This window comes from Lygodium microphyllum, chromosome 3 (genome assembly GCF_053477565.2).
Source record: "Lygodium microphyllum isolate KBCC chromosome 3, Lygodium_microphyllum_v1.1.10, whole genome shotgun sequence".
NCBI classification, from domain to species: Eukaryota; Viridiplantae; Streptophyta; class Polypodiopsida; order Schizaeales; family Lygodiaceae; genus Lygodium; species Lygodium microphyllum.
The window spans coordinates 97,695,100-97,712,483 of record NC_141137.1 but is presented as its reverse complement, the minus strand read 5'-3'; the positions used below and the strand labels follow the sequence as shown (position 1 = coordinate 97,712,483).

The 17,384-nt window shown below is 42.9% G+C and overlaps 1 protein-coding gene across 5 annotated transcripts in view; it reads left to right on the top strand.

Annotated features, from left to right (window-relative positions):
- The window catches only part of LOC148038648 (RNA-binding (RRM/RBD/RNP motifs) family protein), an 81,553-nt gene extending 64,384 nt beyond the window's left edge, over positions 1–17,169 (top strand). For all 5 annotated transcript variants that reach the window (XM_087674017.1, XM_087674018.1, XM_087674020.1 and 2 more), the window contains 5 exons: positions 7,371–7,479; positions 15,271–15,307; positions 15,736–15,795; positions 15,876–16,065; positions 16,706–17,169. In XM_087674017.1, the coding sequence (XP_087530143.1) occupies positions 7,371–7,479; positions 15,271–15,307; positions 15,736–15,795; positions 15,876–16,031 (362 nt within the window). In that variant the 3' untranslated portion in view covers positions 16,032–16,065; positions 16,706–17,169. The remainder of the gene's footprint in view (positions 1–7,370; positions 7,480–15,270; positions 15,308–15,735; positions 15,796–15,875; positions 16,066–16,705) is intronic.
- The last annotated feature ends 215 nt before the right edge of the window (positions 17,170–17,384 follow it).

Sequence of the window (17,384 nt, the reverse complement as noted above, 5' to 3'; positions counted from 1 at the left end):
CTCAGCCACCATGGGTGATGCTCCCAACTCAGCTCTGATAATCTCATGTGGGGTCGAGCTCTTCGCTCGTATCATGCGTGAGATCATCATGACCAGTGGTCTTTCCATATGCTCCCATCCGTCATAGTATTCCTTCTCTGGTCCATCCTGGTCTCCCAAAGGTTGTCTCCTCGTGTGAAAGAGACTCGGACCCCAAATAGCTGCCCCATATAGGAGTGTGGGTGTAACCAAGGTGTCAAAAAGCCACAGTTTGGTGCGCGGCTTATGAAATTGTATGTGAGCACATTGCCTCTCCAATGCACCTAAGGCTACATATGCTTTTGCCAAACGAGCCTCTGATGTCTCTCTCCAAGAGAACTGTGGTCCCTTCAATGTGACCCCCAAATAAACATACTACCTAACCATCTCCACTGGCTCTCCATCAAAAGTAAACTGGTGCTCAGCTCTTGTCACCCAAGCAGTTGAAGTGTTAAATACCATAACTTTAGGTTTCCCAAGGTTCACCTTAAGATCTCTATCTTTGCAAAAAGCTGATAATGCATCCAAGTGTCTATTTAGTCCCTCAGGTTAGTCAGATATAAGTACAATATCATCAGCATAAAGCAGTAATGGTATCAGTACTCCAGCTAGGCTGGCTCCGGCCCCACCAGTCCTATCCACATATTCTGAAATTTCATCTATATACAGCCCAAAAAGTGTCGGTGAAAGTGGACAGCCTTGTCTCACCCCAATGGTGCTATTGACTATATCTGAGATGCCCTCAGGTGTTCGTACTCTGCCTGTCACTGTCTCGTACAGGGCATAGATACTCCACTGTATCTCTACAGGCACATCAATGTTTTGCATTCTTCTCATGAGTCTAGCACGTGGCACTGTGTCAAAGGCCTTGTGAAAGTCCACAAAACAGCAATAGATCTTTTTCTTGAATGCCTTGCCTTCTTCAATGATTGCCCTCAACGTAAAGATATGTATATCCCCTCCTGAAGCCAGCCTGGCCTTTTGACCTTAGGCCATGCATCTCGGCCCATTCACTCAATGCTTGTTCCATGATAGAGCCATATATCTTGGCCAGCATGTGTCCAATCATGATAGTTCAGTAGTTACTAGGTAGCGCGGGGTCTCCACTCTTAAAGAGCGGCACAATAATATGGTCTGACCAACAGGTTGGAAATCCCTCACAAACTGCCCTATTAAAGATGTGAGCAAGCGTTGGTGCTAGAATATCACAGGCATGTATGAAGTGTTCAGCCACTAAACCCTCATGGTCTTGGGCTCTTCCATTTTTCAGTTTCCATATGGCATTCCTCACTTTTTTTTCTGTGAAAAATCTGCAATTTGCTGGTCTTGAGGTTGAGGGGAGTGGCATAGGCTCTTGGCCAGGAATATCATAGAGTGTGCAAGCATATCCATGCCAATCATCCGGCCTAGTAATTTGTAGGGGTGGCTGGTTCTCGTACATCTTTTTCCATGCTCTCTTGTTGTCCTGCCCCAAGAACATAGAATACATTTCTGTTTCTAGTCTACTCAGGTATTCCCGCTTCTTTTTGCGTACCAACCGTCTGAAGAGTGTTCGAGCATGCTTATGTGTATATATGCCAAGTGCCATCTCTCGCTGAAAACGTGCTCGTGTCTCTCTGCACTCATCATCATACCAGCCATTCTGTGGGGCATTACCTCGTGGAGGTTTATCTGACGGTGTAGTGTGTGGGAAAGTGTATGCTGCTGAAGTGTGTATTATCTCGGCCAACTGTCTTGTAAACTCATCCAGAGAGGCCTGTGTGCCTAGCTCTCTCAATGCATCTCGCACAGTAATGCTGTATATGTGTGAGGTCGCTTCCACAAAATCATAGCGTGGTAATTTTGGTATGTGTGACTGTGCTTCGTGTATATGCCCATATTGCATTGTGAAAGCTAGAATAGTATGGTCTGCTACTAATCCAATTGGTTTGTTTGAGATTTCAAAGCTTTTTATGTCAGGTAGCAAGTTGGGTGATCCGATCAAATAGTCCACCGTGCTTGACCCTTTCTTGTTATTCCAACATGTGAAGCCATTAGATCTTGGCCATTGTGGTAGCCCGTTAAGGATGGCCAAACCATGTGCACTTCCCAGTGCCAGTAGGTGTGTTCCATATTCTGTTGTCTCTCTATCTTGGGCTGATCTAACTAATCCCACTTCATCTAATGCAATATCTCTGAACATCTCATCACTAGTGTCAAAGAAAGCAGATTGTTTGTTTCCTGTGCGTGCATTAAAGTCTCCTGCTAGTAGAACATCCCCAATTCTCTTGTATCCCATTATGTCCTCATATAGTGGTGTATACGGGGATGCCTCTTTAGGGGTAAACTTAAGAGTATGCAGGGGAAAAATAGCATATGGCAATATACATGTCTCGAGTTCTGCTTGTACGTAACCTAATCCACATGTATCTTGCCTCTACATCTCTATGTACCACTTGGACTGTATCTCGGAGCTCTTCTTTAAATAGAATTGCCACACCTGATCCCCTCGTCCCTCCAGGCCGTCTAGGCTGAGGGCGATATACACTTTCCCATCTATATCCATATACATCAGGTAAACGGCTGTCTTTACATTGATGTGTCTCAGTATACATAGCAATGTCTATACCTTTGAAAGTATCCTCAAAATAACCTACATCTGTCTTAAGGGAGCCATTGCAATTCCACAGTGTGAACTTCAGGGTCTCATAGGCCGCGCACTGTCATGCCGTCCTTTTCTCTGTGATGATGACTCTTCCATCTTTGTATACAGCCCATTTACTTGCTTTCCGTGCCTCTAGAACACGTGGCATATTTTCCCTCCTATGGGCTAACTGGGCTGGGGTGAGGTCTTCATCTAGGTAGATCTTTTCTCCTTTGAGAGCGATCCTCGTGGAGAGGAAGGCTCTCTTCTTTTCCAGGTCTCCAAACTTCAAGATGAGGACTTTTGTTTTTGTGTCAGCTTTCTCGACTCGCCAAGCCCCAATGATGGGTACATTTGTAGCTCCAATTTTGGTGGCAAGAGCTGTAGCATCTTCAATTGGGGAGCTTTTCTCATCTAGTCCAACCACTCTTATGTGGAGTGCGCGTGCCGGTCTTTTTGCCTCTTCTTCCAAGGTGGCATTCATGACTTCCACTTTGTTGCCATGCATTCCTTTGTTTTTTTTTGCCACATCTATCCATTCTGCATTTTCTTTGACGGTATTCTCAACATTCTTCATTTTCTTTTGGGTGCGTTCCACCACACTTGCATAGGTGTGCATGTCCTTTTTTAAAACATCCATTTCTTTTTGTAGTTCCGGTGCGGTTTGTGTGTCTAGTTTCTTTTTGCATTCCTCTAGTTCTTCTTGTAGATTAGAGATCAATGAGTCTTTCTCTGCCATGCGTGCATCCAATGTTTGTTGCATCTCCTTTTTTAGTTCTTCCATCATTTCAGCTCGAACCCGCTCTTGTATGTCCTTTTCCATTTCCTTTCTCATGGTACGTATTTCAGCACAGAGTATGGTTAACATCTCCTCATATAGTGTTTCATTAATTTTGCGGGATGTCTTCCCATATCTACTCGACCCTGGAGAGACATTCCAATCTCGGGTTTTACGCCCATATGTTTTGTATCTTGTGTTCTTTGGCGGTGTATGAAACATTGTCTCCATGGTTGGTTTTGTGATTCCTTCATTGTCAGTTTCTTCCATCGTAATTATAGTATGCGCTATAGCATAAAACTGTTTACAGTCTGAGTAGAGTAGTAAACCAGTGACATAAAGTACCACTCTAGCATAAACTAGAGACAGTATATCATAGATTGTCAATGTGACTGTATCATAAGATATGACTGTAGCATGAAATGTTAATGCGCGTCAGTCTGAAATCACGCAGGTTTCCAGTCCACTCAGCATGCAAGGTTCACATCAGTCTGAGTACATCTGCAATCTCAGTGCATTCAGAGTGTCTGCATTCATGTCAGTCTGAGAGAGTGTCTGCAATTTGAGAGAGTGTATGCATATGTCACTCCTGCCACAGTACATTCACAGTGTCTGCATTCATGTCAGTTTGCATTCATGTCAATCTGAGAGAGTGTCTGCATTCGTCACTGCTGCCACAGTACATTCACAGTGTCTGCATTTATGTCAGTCTGAGAGAGTGTCTGTAATCTAAGAGTGTCTGGATTCGTCACTGCTACCACAGCATTCATTCGTCGCTGCTGCCACAATCTGTTCGTCATAGTGCATTCGTCAAACTACATTCGTCAGACTTCATTCGTCAAAGTACACTGCTCTGCCAGATATGTGTGTTGGTGTCACGTCTGTCTTGTTTGCATCGGGCTCGTTACGCCTGTTGCGTCAGTATCTGTCCGTCGTGCCCGTCACACCAGCATTACGCAGCTCACGGTCTTGTCTCGCCCGTCACACCTGCCAGCGTCACGCCCGTCGCGCCAGTTCCCCGTCGCGTCAGCTCCCCGTCAGAGCATACCTGTCCGACCCGTCAGAGAGACCTGTCAGAGCATACCCGTTAGCGGCCCGAGAGAGAGAGAGAGAGAGAGAGAGAGAGAGAGAGAGAGAGAGAATGTGCAGCGAAGAATGTTCTATAAGGATGTAGATATGTACATGGGTGTAGAGAGTATGTTTGCATATGTCTCCATCTCGAAGATGTCACTCTCCATGAACATGGAGGGTAGTCTCCACGATCAGCAGCCTGGAAATGTGAGATTAGAATTGAGGAAGTGTGTGGAGATTGGGGCCAATAAATAGCCATCATAAAATACAAGAAATAATGCAGGTTAATTGCAACGACTTACATCTGTTGTCCGACTTGCATTGATTGATTGTAGCAAACTGTTTGACCTGCCCTGCTATGCCATGTGGCACTTGCCATGCTTGCCGCATGCTGCTGACGTTAGCTGTACAAACTGATCTAGAATTGCGTGTCAAGGAATGTCAATCTCTAACATGATGGAAGTCTATTCTAGCCATTGTGACAGAGGAGGAGGTTGTTAGAGAGCAAGGAGATGCTGTTGATGTGATTTGCAACCATTAAGGACTGGTCCTAGAGGAGGTAACAACAGTTTGGATCCCTTGAGGTGCAAGTGACAGCTGCCCAAGGTCCTTCTAGTGCAGATGATAGCATATAGGAAGGGACAATAGTGTTTTTGATGGTCCTAAGCTATAAATGATAGCTTTCATGGCTATAGGAGTAGGGGAACAACATTTTTTTAGCCTTTCTCGCAGTGAAACTCTGAAATTTCTCTCTTCAATATTCTCTCATTCTCCAGCCAATTCTCAACTCCCCTCAGCATTTTCCAGCAATTTGAGGTATCAAAAGTGTAAATATTGGAAAATTGCTGCTGTAAATCCTAATTTATAGCAAAAATTAGGGTTTGATAGCCATCTTGAGATGCGTGCTCAAAATTGAGGGCCTAAGACTTGAATTTTTGCAATTGAAATTAAAGAATTTTAAGGAGATTCAAGAGGCCAGCCAGCCCATATCAGATTTGGGGCTTGATTTGTCTTTCAAGGAGTAGGGTAAAAGCCAATCCCCGAACAAACCAAGGAGCAAATTGGTTTGAAGGCTAGTTGGTCATTTTTAACAACAAGAGGCACTTGGATTAGCGGAGGAGATCAGAGAATCTTAGTTGTACTCCATTCATTTGCAATACAAGCTAATGAAATACTGATTTTGGGGCTGATGGTTGTCCAAGATTAAAGTGGTAAAGTGTGCATTTCAGTTTTTATTAATTTTATGCTTGCTGTAATTGTTGATTAATCAAGTCATTACCACTCTCTGTGAGTAGGAAGACTGGTTTCAGATGGTGTGCATAGTCACCTAGCTTCTCCTACCACTCTCTGTGAGTAGGAAGACTGGTTTCAGATGGTGTGCATAGTCACCTAGCATCCCTAATTATTCAGTTTCATCCTGCACCACTTAGTCTACACCATTATGTGGCTGCCAGCTCCATCGCTTGCTGCTGCCAGCTGCCATTTTGAAGGCTCTTATATGTTATGATTTGCCGCAACTGACCACGTCATTATCATGTACAATTCCATTACCAGTTTCAGCCTGCATTTTACTGTCTACAGCCTGTGGCTTGCTTGTTGGCCATCTTCTTCTGCATGTGGGACAGCTTCCTTGACTGCCCCAGCCCTTGTTTGGCTGTTCCGAGCTGCCGCCCTGTTCATTCAGCCTTGCTAGCTACATTTTCAGTCTAGACTTTGATCAGCTGACTTGCTTCTATACAGCTCTTGGAGGTCATACACTACTAACACACTCCTACTAGCTGCATTTTTGCTGTTTGCCTACTTTTCTCAGCTCCAAATGGTGGTTGCAGTGCTTGGGATCTGTCTCCAGTGGATGTCACTCCCTCAGCCCGCTCCGACGAGAGCCATTGGCTGTTGGACAGCTTTGCTTTTGATCATTGTGTACAAACATTCGTTTAATTTTCAGCATTCACTCTGTTTCATCAATCTCTCTTCCTCTCTATTTTATGTTTTTGTGTTTTTATTTGAGTTACTGTGTTTATGTTGCGTTCACCCATTTTGTGTTTTCTTAGTGCGAACCCTAGCATATCTCCATAGCAACCCCATGATATGCACAATATACAATGCTAATGGACCTTAGAATGGAAAATATTATCTTTGTCATTGGTACTTCTACAAAGTGATCTGCTTGAAATGTGGAACTTGTCCACGTTCAAGCTTTTGCCTTCTTTGCCACATTGGAAACTGCACTTGCCCCCTATAATGGTCATTACCACTCCAACAATTGGCATGCTCCTAAAGTGAAGTTGGGTCATGTTTAATTAGGTAAGTCTGACTTAGAATAATTGGGGGTGAAAAAGTGCTTGAAGGAGATTGAGAGCTGCAACTTTCTCAAGCAAAGGGTTACTTGGAGATATCTGCCAGGACTCCTTCCAGTGGACAAGGCTAAATGAGATTCCTAATATGATTGGTGCAAGCACTCTGTTGAGTGTGGTTTATGCAGTATTTTCTGCAACATTGCTCACATCAGCTAACTTTTGCTTCTCCAGGATTTATTTCCTTAGGGATCTTTTTGATATTCAATTTGTTTCTCTCTCTTAGGAAACTCACTCAGGCTGTGCAGAAACATGATTTCTGTTGTATACAAATGTGTGTCTGTTATTAGATATGTTTAACACTGAAGACGAGTGTTGTGAATAGCATGCACTAAGAGAAACCAAGAATCAGCCATAGAGATAAAATTTGTTAACTGTTACCAAAGTGTTTTCTTTATGGCTTGGTTATTTTCAGCTAACCTCCTTATAGTCCTTCCTTCAAAGTTTGTGAATTTTCCTCTCTTTGTACATTTACTGCAACTTTGCTGACTTATGCCGTTGTTATTTCTCTTTCCAACAATTCCAGTGCAGAAGCGAGAAACATCAAAACAGGTCACAGTATCACAACATGCTGGTGAAGTGATCCCTTCTTTGATGTCAATGAATCAGGTTTCACAGGTGCCTCCAGAAAATATGTAAGCTCAAAAGTTTCAATGCCCTTATTCAAAACTGGGTTTTTGAAGCTCAATACACTGGTCAAAGCTTATATCCTCACAAGATAGTTTTGCTGCTCAAGTTAGAGGGATGAAAAACATACTACATAAAAATGCTAACTTCTAACCATACTTACGGATGAAGAGGGATTCGAACCCCCGGTATTCAAAAGAATACTTCGGTTTTCAAGACCGACTCTTTAAACCGCTCAGACATCCATCCATTTTTTGGCAAGATTATGAGCCATCAATAATCAACCAACACAGGTTTTTGTAGACCTCTTTGTGAGTTGTATTACCCTTTTTATGTGCTCTCTAGTGTCTTGAGAGCCCTGTACATTTAGTTTCTCTTTTAGCATGCTTTTTTGTCTTCTATGTTTGGTTTTTTTGATTATATTAAAGATAGGATCAAGGTATACCTCAGCATATTCAAGGTGTGCAAAGCATGGATATATTGCATTACGCCCCTCCTGCTCTGTCCATGGTGTATAGGCTGCGCTGGAGTAGGAAGAGGAAGGGGGCTGCACAGGGAGGCTGCGGAGAAGGGGAGGAGCAGGTGCGGCAGGAGGAGGGGCAGCCTGTGCACGAGGCAGAGGAGATGAGTTAGCAGGCTGAGAAGAGGAGAACTGAACCTGGCAGAGCTAGATAGAGGGCCAGGAGGTGGAGATGGAGAGGCGAGTGGCTGGTGGGAGGAAGTGGCAAGGAGGGCTGGCAGCGCTTCTGCACCAGCAGGTGACGGGTTCAGCCAGGAACCTTGCAAGATGTTATCTCAGATACTGTGACTCTCTTTAAAATGGGAAAACTTCCTCATCCTAGAGGTTAGTACTGCTGGAAGTCCGGTATTTTCTGAAGAACCAGGTCCACATGCTAAACAGCCTCAACATCTTCACCCTTAAGTAAACTAGCTACCTGCATTCACACAATCCTTGATGAAAATGTACCTACCTAAGAAGCAAATGAGCATCATGCTCTTTGTTTATACATGTTAAATGCTACTGAGCACATGGACTTTTCTACTTTTCTGCCATTCAAGTGAAAATATGCTTTCTGTATTTCCAAACCATTTTCTGACATGTATGTAAGATATCCAGTGTAGAGCACAATGCCCATGACTCACTAGCCTAGGGCCCGGTTGAGATACCAGCACAGGATCCAAGCAATTTTGGCACAGCATTGTGCAGCACTACACTGAGCTCAGTCTGTTTATATTGGACCAACCCATGGTGAGACCTCATGGGATGAGGCTAATATGCTTCCTTCATTAGTGTTCTAGTTCCATACTTGTATCCATTCCATCTGGGCTTCTGTATTTGGCCGTTGTTTAACTTTGGCTTTGGATGTAATTACTTCCTTTTTCTGTTCATATTTTTTGTGTTCTACTCTCATGACACTTGGTTCCCCTTGGACATCAATACTTTTGTGTCATAGGCCATTTTGGCCTCCAGTAGATGTTAATATCTCAAGAACTGATGTGCACACATACAACTCCAATAGCCTTGGATGAAGCTCTAGCTCTTTGACACATTGGTAACACCATCAATTGTATATGGAGCTCCTATTTGGGGACCAAGACCTATAGTAGAGCAATCATCGCTAGACGGAGGGGAGATTTATGAGAGGTGGCAGTAGAAAAAAGCCCTTGATCTTTGGAGGATCATTAGTAAGTCATCAATGCTGTATGAGATAAATCAGAGGAAAGATAGAAGCACTAGCTATCATGATTCATGGATGAGGTCCTTTTCAAGATATTGACTTTTGTGCACAAACTTTGGAGCCTTCCAAGACATAGACTCTAGACTTGCTCTAGAGTCATCTAGACAAGTAGCATTGTAGAGGGACATAAAGTTGCTGATACATGCCACTGATGAGCACATGGCTACAGCTACATGCATGCACATGGATCACCTCTTATCTCTATAACCTAGGCCCCCCCTTTTCTAGAGCTTAGTTGAGAGGTAGCTCAAGAGGATCCTTAGGATGAACATCATTTAGCTACACATAGCTAGGGCATCTGTCACACCTACCAAGCTGGTAGGGATGAAGATGGCTTTTAATTGAGAGCATGTTCTCCATCTGTCCCATGATGGTTTTGTGACTTGCCAAAGATACATGGACACATAACTCTCATGGAATACACTGTGAGATTGGCTAGCCTTGCACATCCTCACACCAATTGCAGATAGAGACTGGTTCATATGGGGCAGATTCTCCCCCCTTTGAGGACTTGACGTGTCAGCTCTGTGAGCTTGAGCCAAAAGATTGGTGAGCAAGACATATGCAGGTGTCCAATATATATGAGATCCAAGGGTGCTTTCAATCCTTGTTCCAAGAGCAATTTGGACCACTATCTAGGGTGATGGACATTTTAGATGAGTGCTCCTTTGTCTTGGAGCTGTGTAACATAGACCCAAGGCGAGAATGGAAGCTTGTAACTTCCACCTAGACATAATGAGTGCCAGCAACATCATTTGGACCAGGTGAACTTTTTGAACTGGTCCCGACCTACAGGTCTGCCAGCTTTCACGGGTGTGGCTCTTTATTGACCAGCCCCCCTGCTCCACAGTATTGTGTGTCTTCCATTCCAGCCTTCCTCATCTTTCTTGCCATCATTCCCTGCCTTTGTTTGGCAACCTCGCTAATGCTCCAAGCTCTCTTCAGGGGCTGACAGATTGCAGCATCTGTACCTTTGTGTTCAGTCAGTTTTGTTCCTTTGGTTCCACTGCATTCATCATGTCTCCATCTTCTCTTTGCACTTTGTGTTCTTATTCTTTTCTGCTATGCACTCTCACATGGTATCATTTCACCAGGTGGGAGCTGGAGGTGATGGAACTGGAGTACCTTTTACTGTTGTATACTGCTGGGTGACATCATTATGGGGTTGCAGTGATGTTTTTAAATCAGGAAGGATCCTCTGGGGCTTTGCTTTCAAAAATAGCAGCTGTTTGATACCTGTGTTTGCAGTCTGCTCCTCTCCCACTGCTGCTTTGATCAGCCAGCACCTTCTCAGCCTGCATTTACTGCTGATGTCATCATTATAGGGTTGTACAGGATTCCAATGATCATTATTGCAGGCTGATGTGATCCTTACAGCAGGTGGCCATCAGCAGCAGCATCTTTTCTGTTCGTTTTGCAAGTTTTCTTAAGGACATTGTGGTGGACAAGTACAATCGGTAGGATTGTATGGATTGGGACTGTGAGGACTGCTGAAGTGACGATTGAGACTGAGAAAACCAGCCTCCTGATTGCCATGGTTGCGAGGATCACAAAGACTGCCGAGATCATGACACGGATTGACAGGAGGACTGACCTGGCCACCTTCATACTATTCTATACCTGTTCCATCTTCTGTAGCCACTAGTTTGTGATTGGCAATTATGCCACCACTCGTTTAGGTGTTCATCCTACCCTCTTCCTGCTGAAGTGACGATTGAGACTGAGAAAACCAGCCTCCTGATTGCCATGGTTGCGAGGATCGCAAAGACTGCCGAGATCATGACACGGATTGACAGGACTGACCTGACCACCTCATACTATTCTATACCTGTTCCATCTTCTGTATCCACTAGTTTGTGATTGGCAATTATGCCACCACTCGTTTAGGTGTTCATCCTACCCTCTTCTTGCTTCCAAAGAGCTGAATGGGACCAATTACTCTCTCTGGTTGTGCAAAGTCAAGTGCATCCTTGACACTTCTAATCTGTGGAAGTTTGTTATAGTCACTTATCACCCATCTACAATCCCCAGATTGGAGCAATCACGGACTCTGCAGCTTTATGGGATTGACTCAATGTCAAGGCTTGCTCTCTTCTCTTTTTGAGTTGTATAGATTCTATTCTTGTGCATGTAAGACATATCTGCTTCTAGAGGTTTGGACTAGGTTGGCATCCCTTTACTAGATTCAGACACTCTGGCATTGGATGACCCTTGAGTTGAAGCCACGACATCTCTCTATCATAGAGTCCCTATGATGTTGGACCACTTCAATCAGGTGCAGGAGATTTAGAACGAGCTTGCATTGCTAGGGAAGATTGTGGCTTTGGAAGACCTCGTTGTGATGCTTCTATACATCTGCCACCACGAAAGTATGATATGTTCTATAGAGTCTTCTCATCTCTCGTATGCGGGATTACATTACATAGGAGTTAATCCCTATGGAGCTGAGTAGGATGTGCATCACACGGAGATAGATTCTCGTAGAGCCAATGCATAGAGCTGTGCTTTTGCAGCCTCTTTATTGGGCAAAGGATAATCCAAGCAAAAGAAAGGAAAGAAGAAGACAAAGAAATGGGAGCCACTTTTTGACTCTGATAAAGACATGGGGTTGGAAGCACAAGGGATATCCTAAGTGTCCACATTGTTGCCCTAGGGTGAAGGAAGGAGTGGCAAAGCCTACTTCTGCATCTACCTCTACTTTTGCTATTACGATAGTGTCATTGTTTGTTTACATTCACTGTAGGTGGAGTCTTCTTTGGCTCTCATCTTTTGAGAGGCCTTGGCTCATCAATAGCAATGCTATGAGTCATATCACTCGTTGAGGTGATTGATTGTAGAATCTCCATTCTTAGAAAGGTGTAGCTCTTTGGCTCTCATCTTGAGAGAGGCCTTGGCTCATCAATAGCAATGCTATGAGTCATATCATTTGTTGAGGCGATTGACTGTAGAATCTCCGTTCTTAGAAAGGTGTAATCACTGCAGATGACATTTCATTGTTGCTTGTTTGTGGTGTTGGCACTTTGCCATCGTTTTTGGACCATCTATCTCTGCACTCCATGTTGGAAGTCCTCCATGTTTTGAACTTAGGCTTGCATCTCCTCTCTATTCATGGCCTTACTTGACTCGGTTCTCAGGTTGCTTTCATCAAGTAGGCCGTCTTTGTTGAGGATTCTACATCAAGATCGATTCTCGTGACATGTTGGTAGGAGAGAGGACTACATCGGCTCCATTTCTCTTCCAATGTGAGGACCCTTCTAGGTATGTTTCCATTGTTGCACCCATTCCTATCAGTGCAACCCCTATCCCATAGGTTTTATGGCATTCTTCACCACCATAAGGAAAGTAAAATCTTTTTAAGTTTTTACCGGATTTTTTCCAAAAATGCATTAAGGACTATGCTCATATTGTTGAACCCCTAACATGTTCGCTTAAGAGTATCTGAATCAAGAAGAAGTACATTAATTTACTTGTTGTTTGGACTAGTGAGCTTGATCAATGTTTTCAAACATTGAAATGGCTTGTTACCACTATATTGATATTACAAGATTATCGGTCTGAATAAACCCTTTGAGATTCATACGAATACGAGCGATTATGCTTTAGGTGTTGTTCCTTATCAGAATGACCAACCTATTGCATTCAAGTACCGTAACCTCGTTGATCTCCAACCACATTATACCGCCTAAGAGAAGGAATTATTGGCGGTCATCTATGAGCTTAAAGTATGGTGTTATTATTTGTATAACACCCGATTCATTATTTGGATGGGGACCACTACTCATCATTGAAATATGTATGTGTCATGATCTCCATGGTCGCAAGGCAAGATAGGTGGAGCTTCATGACTTCAAAATTTGCTATAGGAAGGGTGTAACTAATATAATTGCTAATGCTCTTAGTTGAATTCTTGAAGTCAATGCCTTGTCCATCTTGGAAATTTCGACTGATTTCTAACTTTCTCTCAAAGGGTGTTACCAAAACAATCTTCACTTTGGTAAGATATGGCAACTAGTTTAAGAGGGACCTAGTAGCCTAAGAAGCTTAGGCGTTCTGGACGCTTGAAGGCTGACTACTGAGAGGAAGATGGCGGAAAAGTATTCTATTCGAAATGTATTACTTTTTAAACAAGGCAATATATGTGTGCCCAATGATCACGATATTTGCAAGAAAATTTTATACGAGTGTCACAATGCACCGAGCATTGGACACCTTGGTATACACTGGGCTTTGTCCTTGGTTACACGTTTTTTTAATTGGCCGCATATTAAGACAATGGTCGAGTCTTATGTGCGTGAGTGCGTGCCCATAGTGTTAGCTTAACAAAGTTGAACACCATAGACAGGCGGGGATGTTGCATCCTTTACAAACCCTTGATAGAAAATGGAGTAGCATTTCTATGGATTTTGTAGTAGGATCACCCCTTACCAATCAAGGTCATGATGCAATCTGGGTTGTGGGGTCGGTTGATGAAAATGACTCAATTCATTCCTACAAAAGATGGGTGTGAAAAGCCATGAGTTGGCTGCTCTCTTTGTCGAACACCTTCATAGACTTTATGGTTTGCCCGATGAAATAGTTATTGACTAGGATCCTAAGTTCACTGGCCATTTTTGGTAAACAGTCTTCCAAAAAATGGGAACTCGATTGTCCATGTCATCCTTTGAAAAAAAAGGAGCTCCGTCCGCCATATCCTGCTGGTCACACGTGAGCTCCATACCCAACAGTAAATGGCAGTGGTTGTACGCTTGTCGCTCTCTGAAATTTTTTTTTTTGGGGGGGGGGGGGGGAGTGCTAGATGCCATGTGAGTTCAATGCTTGTATGGCTGAGCAGGGTATTATTTTTTAGTTCACTAGTGTATACACCTCAGGAAATTGGTGTGGCTGAATGCAAAAATAGCAGTCTCTTATGGAGAGGGCTTGTTGTATGGGGAGGGTATGGGATGGAGGTTTGTATGCGAGACTCTCTTTTTGTCACTAAAAGGCATTAGATGTATATGGAAAGACATAATATTCTTTTGGTTCACGATCCGCTTGTGTTAGAATTGATACATGAACAGGTGGAGGCTTTTAAGGTTTGTTTGGGAGCTTGTTTGTACGGTTTAACCAGATCACACACACACACACACACACACACACACACACACACACACACACACGCAGAGAATTGAACCCAAGTCAGTGGGTTAATGAAAACAAGTAGCTTACTACTAGGGTAGCCGCCTGATTACAGGGAGAGAGAGTATATAAACATATCTAAAGAGACCAGTGGCCTATGAGACCCAAAAAGATACAACATCATCATTCCAATACATATATCACATAAACAAAAGAATCCATCAGTATACATAGAAACATCTTTTTAAATTTAGTGGGCAGGTAGTCTCTAAGTGCATAAATGTTCAACCTTCGTTTAGTTAGAACGCTCAAAGTTGCCTAATAAATATAGGGTGTGATGTGGATCAGCTACTAGGGCTCAACAGCATTTTCAGAGTTTGTTAGTCGCTATCAGAGTTTGGTGTGGGCTAGCAAACTGCAGAACCCTCAGCGACTGACTATAGTGCCCCATCATGTGGCTACAAGGCAACCTCATCATGTGATTGGTTACAAGGCAACCCCACCTGCGACCCTAAGGTCAGAGCAGCCTAGAAGAGCTGAACCCATCAGAGAAGCCATCCCTAACATCAGTGTCAAAGCAGCAACTGGGGTTCATTTGTCCCTTGATGTGGAAACTTGTTCTACGTGGTTGACTTACTGAGTGGCCTCTTTGCAAGACTAGCACTAGACCAGATGTGGGACCTTGGTCAGAGACATTGTGAGAATATGGAAAAATGTGAGTTGGTGCCCCACCTTGATCCTCTGAGAGACATTTTTGCTGGATTTCATCAGGAATACAGTTGCATGCTTGCAAGCTTTTTAGGGCTCATGGTCATGCAGTCGCAGAGGTTTATGAACCATTATATGGTGAATTGTCTTTTGTGCTTTGATGTTAAAAGTTTCAGTGCTGTAGGACGGTGGTGTATATGCCTTCAGCTTCTCAAGCTCTATTGTCTATGATAACAGGGGCAAGGCTGAACAGCAAGCGGCAAAGAAAAGCCAGGTTGTTATGAGAATCTATTACTTCCAGGAAAGTCTTGCTTTAGTGAAGATTTTGCCAAATCAGTTTTAGCAATGAACTTCCTTCAAACAAGACTGTGTATTTCACATGGTTTTGTCCTGTTAGCTTGTTAATTCCAACTCAATTTTCTCAAACAAAATATGAAGTAATGTTGGAATGCCTGTGCACTTGTGTTACGTCTATTAATGTTTTAACATACGTGTGGATTGAATTATGAAAATGTTCATACTTCTCTCACTTTTCTTTGTCCCTGCTCCATCCTTTTATTTGTTTATCTTTCTGGGGGTGCCAGGGTGTGGGGCAAGGATGTTATTTGTTCAGCTAGTTGAACAATATGCCCTCTAAAGATTGTGCCTTGATGATTAATTTTAAAGTTCTTACAAGAACTGCTAATGACATCATATTTGCAGTATTTTCCATCAGTGTCTATGAATTCAACGGTTCAGACTGTGCGCCAAAAGCTGAATCAAGTGAGTGCATATCTTTTCTCTTTCCCTTTAAAATTCAAAATCTGGGCATTTCACGAGTGGTGTTACTTTCCATGTGATAGATCTCAAATTCTGGATTACTATCAGTAAGCGCTTCTTCCAACCTGAATATGTCTCATGCCAAGAAATCTGCTGCTGAAGAACATAAAAAAGGAGTTGAAGCAGAGCTGAAACCAGTTGAGAAGAAGCCACGTCTTGATAATCGCCGAAGGATTTAAGATTTTTATGGGGGTGCATTGTTTTGGTGAGCAGGTAAAACATGAGATGCACATGCAAGATTTCATGGTTTTTCCCTGTTTCATCATGACTTCCATGGTGAAGTATGAGGTGGCTTTGTAACACTAGTACAGAGTCCCCTATTACTCTTTATAAAGAAACTTGGTTCGGGCATGCACTAAGAACACACCATATCTGCATATACACATAATTCAATACCAACTACCTGCCTGTTTTCTGAAATATGTTTACTACTTCAAGAAGGTTGTTTCAGTTTTACGCCTGCAGTTGGGAAACCCGTTTGATAATATCCTACACCTAACGTCTGGAAACCCCACCCTACATGTATATGACGTTACGTGGTTCTATCCTACACCGAACGTCTGGAAATCCCATCCTACATGTATATGGCATATAACAACCCTGTCTGAAGTATATCTTTAGTAACTCCTCTCTTTTGTTTTTTGTAATAGTAATTCCTCTCTCTCTCTCTCTCTCTCTCAAAGCCCCAGTCCCGCACGCTTGCTCACTGCACGCATGGAGACATGCAAGAGGAGGTCGGTTGGTCATGTATAGACAACTCATATACTTCACCAGAACAGAAAAATCTAAATACTATATAATTTAAGTTGTTGATCATGTTGGAAATGTCTCATCTGTTGTGCTGTTGTTGCAGGTGTCCTGGTGCCCATGAAGTGTGGTTATGTACCTGACGGTTGGGATAGTAATTGGCTGTCATCACGTGGGGCCATCCATGTCAGATGATCATGTGAGAGTTGAGCCCAGTCACAAAGATTCTACAGTTTTAGATTCATACAGTCCACCAACCACATCAACAAGTGTCAAGGGACTGGTTAAACCTTGACACCTTGTGTTGTGAAGGAGCCTGTGTTGTAATCACAATGCAAACTGGATTTTGCTTGCCCGGCTTGATGTGGGGGCTCTCTTTCAACCAAGGTTTCATTGTGTAATCACACACACACGCACACACGCACGCGCACGTGCATGTATATACAAGTTCAAGGTGAAACGTTGTATGGTGGAAAACAAATTTAAACACTTGGTGTAAAGTTTGAGGAAGAACCTCAAGGCAAAAAAGTTTCGAAGTGATGATATCCAATTTAGCAATAATTTATCTAAGAATCTACATAGTCTATTATATAGTTTTTGAGCTCTGTTGATTTTCTCTAGAAGCTTCCTAATTTTTTAGTCTAGGCATTATGGCCATCTATTTGTCCGTAGGTGGGGTGTAATTAAGATCAATTGGATTTACTCTTTTTTAGTGTAATTAACCAAAAAGCCAAAATAAGTAAAGATTTTTTATTACAAATGGGTTCCTAGAGATACATCACAAT